Source organism: Micromesistius poutassou (genome assembly GCF_964030765.1).
Source record: "Micromesistius poutassou genome assembly, chromosome: 1".
In the NCBI taxonomy this organism is placed as follows: domain Eukaryota; kingdom Metazoa; phylum Chordata; class Actinopteri; order Gadiformes; family Gadidae; genus Micromesistius; species Micromesistius poutassou.
The window spans coordinates 1,001,169-1,003,668 of record NC_140271.1 but is presented as its reverse complement, the minus strand read 5'-3'; the positions used below and the strand labels follow the sequence as shown (position 1 = coordinate 1,003,668).

General features: G+C 43.0%; 1 protein-coding gene across 1 annotated transcript in view; it reads right to left on the bottom strand.

Moving 5' to 3' along the window:
- The window catches only part of sez6l2 (seizure related 6 homolog (mouse)-like 2), a gene marked incomplete at its 5' end in the record, with an annotated part of 16,748 nt that extends 14,729 nt beyond the window's left edge, over positions 1-2,019 (bottom strand). Inside the window, 3 exons of the mRNA XM_084488892.1 lie at positions 625-801; positions 1,418-1,489; positions 1,980-2,019. Coding sequence (XP_084345018.1) covers positions 625-801; positions 1,418-1,489; positions 1,980-2,019 — 289 coding nt within the window. The remainder of the gene's footprint in view (positions 1-624; positions 802-1,417; positions 1,490-1,979) is intronic.
- Between the last annotated feature and the right edge of the window lie 481 nt (positions 2,020-2,500).

The window sequence follows — 2,500 nt, the reverse complement described above, 5'->3', positions numbered from 1 at the left end:
ATAGAATGTTGACCTTTAAGTTAAGACACAAAACATCATAGAAGACAGAAATTATTCATACCAGTTTCCTTATAATGTAGTGCTGTCATGAATAAATAGTAATTTATGAAGCCTTAAATGAAAATTGAACCTTTACTATTTTGATGTCCCTCTCTTTGTGTTTGTCTATACAGTTTTCTACTTTTCACCAGAGCCCATGAGGAACTTTGGAAAAACGCCAGCTTTTTCTGACAAAACAGATTTCCCATGAGAACCAGCCTGTAATTACAAAGAGCTGTTGAAGAAGACTGAGAGAAAGTAGCAATTGTGCCATTTTCCAGAAAAACTACATAATTAGCGTGGGACATATATTGGTAGGGAATGTGAATTATTCAGGATAAATTAGGTTTGTGTAAAAGTGACAAAGCCCACTATTCTGCTGAGGGTTAGCGAGTGAACAAAAGGACGAAATTCACACAACTAATCGACTATAGAGAAATAGCCTTTCAGAAATAGCAAATCAGCGGTAGAGGAAGAAACTATCTCATGAACAGAATATCTTTCTGTGTTGAATAGGTCGAGGAAAAAAAACGCAACACTCGAAAAAACAGTGGTGCTCTGGTGTGACACTCCGACGTGGCTCACCTGGAGAGTGCATGGTGGTGATGGTGGTGGTGGTGATCAGGGTGGTGGTGGTCTCCTCCTCCACCGCGGCGGGCGGTGACGAGGTGAGGGCCGTGGTGAGCACTCCGGGGGAGATGGGCGTGGTCTCAGGGGGGTGGCCAGCCCCGGGAACCGCCTGCGTCGGGTTGGTGGTGGTGCCTTTTGTTGTTCACAGTCCCCCGGTACACAGTTCAGGTTCAGGCAATACAACTGTACTATGGCGATGTGGTGACGTGACAAGGTGCGGTTACAGCTACGGTACTGCTGTAGTGGTACTGCAGTGCCCTGAACTGCAGTGTTCCTCTGTTTTATTGCAGTACCTTTAATGTAGTACTTTACTGTTACAGTACAATACTACATTACATTACAGTACTACATTATGTAGTACTGTATTATTGTAGAACTGTAGTATGTAATGTGGTACTGAGCAGTCTAGATATGTGTGAAGATATATAGTGAAATACACTGTACTGTACTGTACTGAAGGGCTGTACTCTAGTACTGTACTTTACTGTGTATTACTGTAGTACTGTAATGTAGTCGTGCACTGTACTGTAGTACTGTTTTGAACTGTAGGCTATCTAGTATTAGTACTCTATCTAGGATAAGTAAAGTACTTCAAAGCTAGTATAAGTAAAGTATCTTATATCTAGTACGAGTAGTAAAAGTATACATCTTACTGCGTGGGGGGCTGTGCAGCCAGTCTGTTATGTGCTACTTTTACTATTGGTTATAATAGTATTAGTAGTACGAGTAGTATAAGTATACATCTTACTGCGCGGGGGGCTGTGCAGCAGGCCTCCTGGGCCAGAGGTGGTTTCTCCTTCAGGAGTCATGAAGCTCATTCCTGCAGAGCAGGACCACAGAAAACATCAGACATGAGCAGCGCGCTGAGACACAGAATAACACACTACCACACACACACAGTCAGGCACGTTCACACAGACAAAGACCTGCACAGACAAACACCCACACACATACAGTCACACACACCCACGCAAAATAAACCCCAAATGAGATATACGTACACAAGCGGAAATTGATATACAACCACACACACACACACACACAGACACACACTCCCAAATACGCACATACACACAAGCACACATGCAATCGCAAATACACACACACATGCACACACACACACACACACTCCCAAATACGCACACACACACACACACAAGCACACATGCACTCGCAAATACACACACACACACACACACACACACACACACACACACACTCCCAAATACGCACATACACACAAGCACACATGCACTCGCAAATACACACACACACACACACACACACACACACACACGGTGTTGGTTTACCTGAGACAAGGTGCGACGTGGAGAGCAGTAGCAGCAGCATGGCAGCAGGTGGTAACGGCGCCATGGCTGGTGGTGAACCCCCTGACCTGAGGGATCACACCCGAGCAACACATCACACTCAGCGGTCCCTCATCACGTCCTCCGTATTCTCACATCCCCCCCGTTCTCACGACATTATACAGGTCCAACTCCATTGCCATTCAATTGAAAACACAGGCAAGGGCACACACACACACCAGCAGGCACACAATCACACACACACACACACACACACACACGCACACACACGCACACACGCACGCACACACGCACACACACTTTTGTTTGTATTTACCTATTAAAAAAAATAGGTACATGTATATATATATATATATATATATATATATATATATATATATATAATGTTATATTACACATATATATATATTATATAATATTGCATATATATATATATATATATATATATATATATATATTATTGCTTGGTATTGCTTGCTTCTTTATAATCTATGTAATGGGTT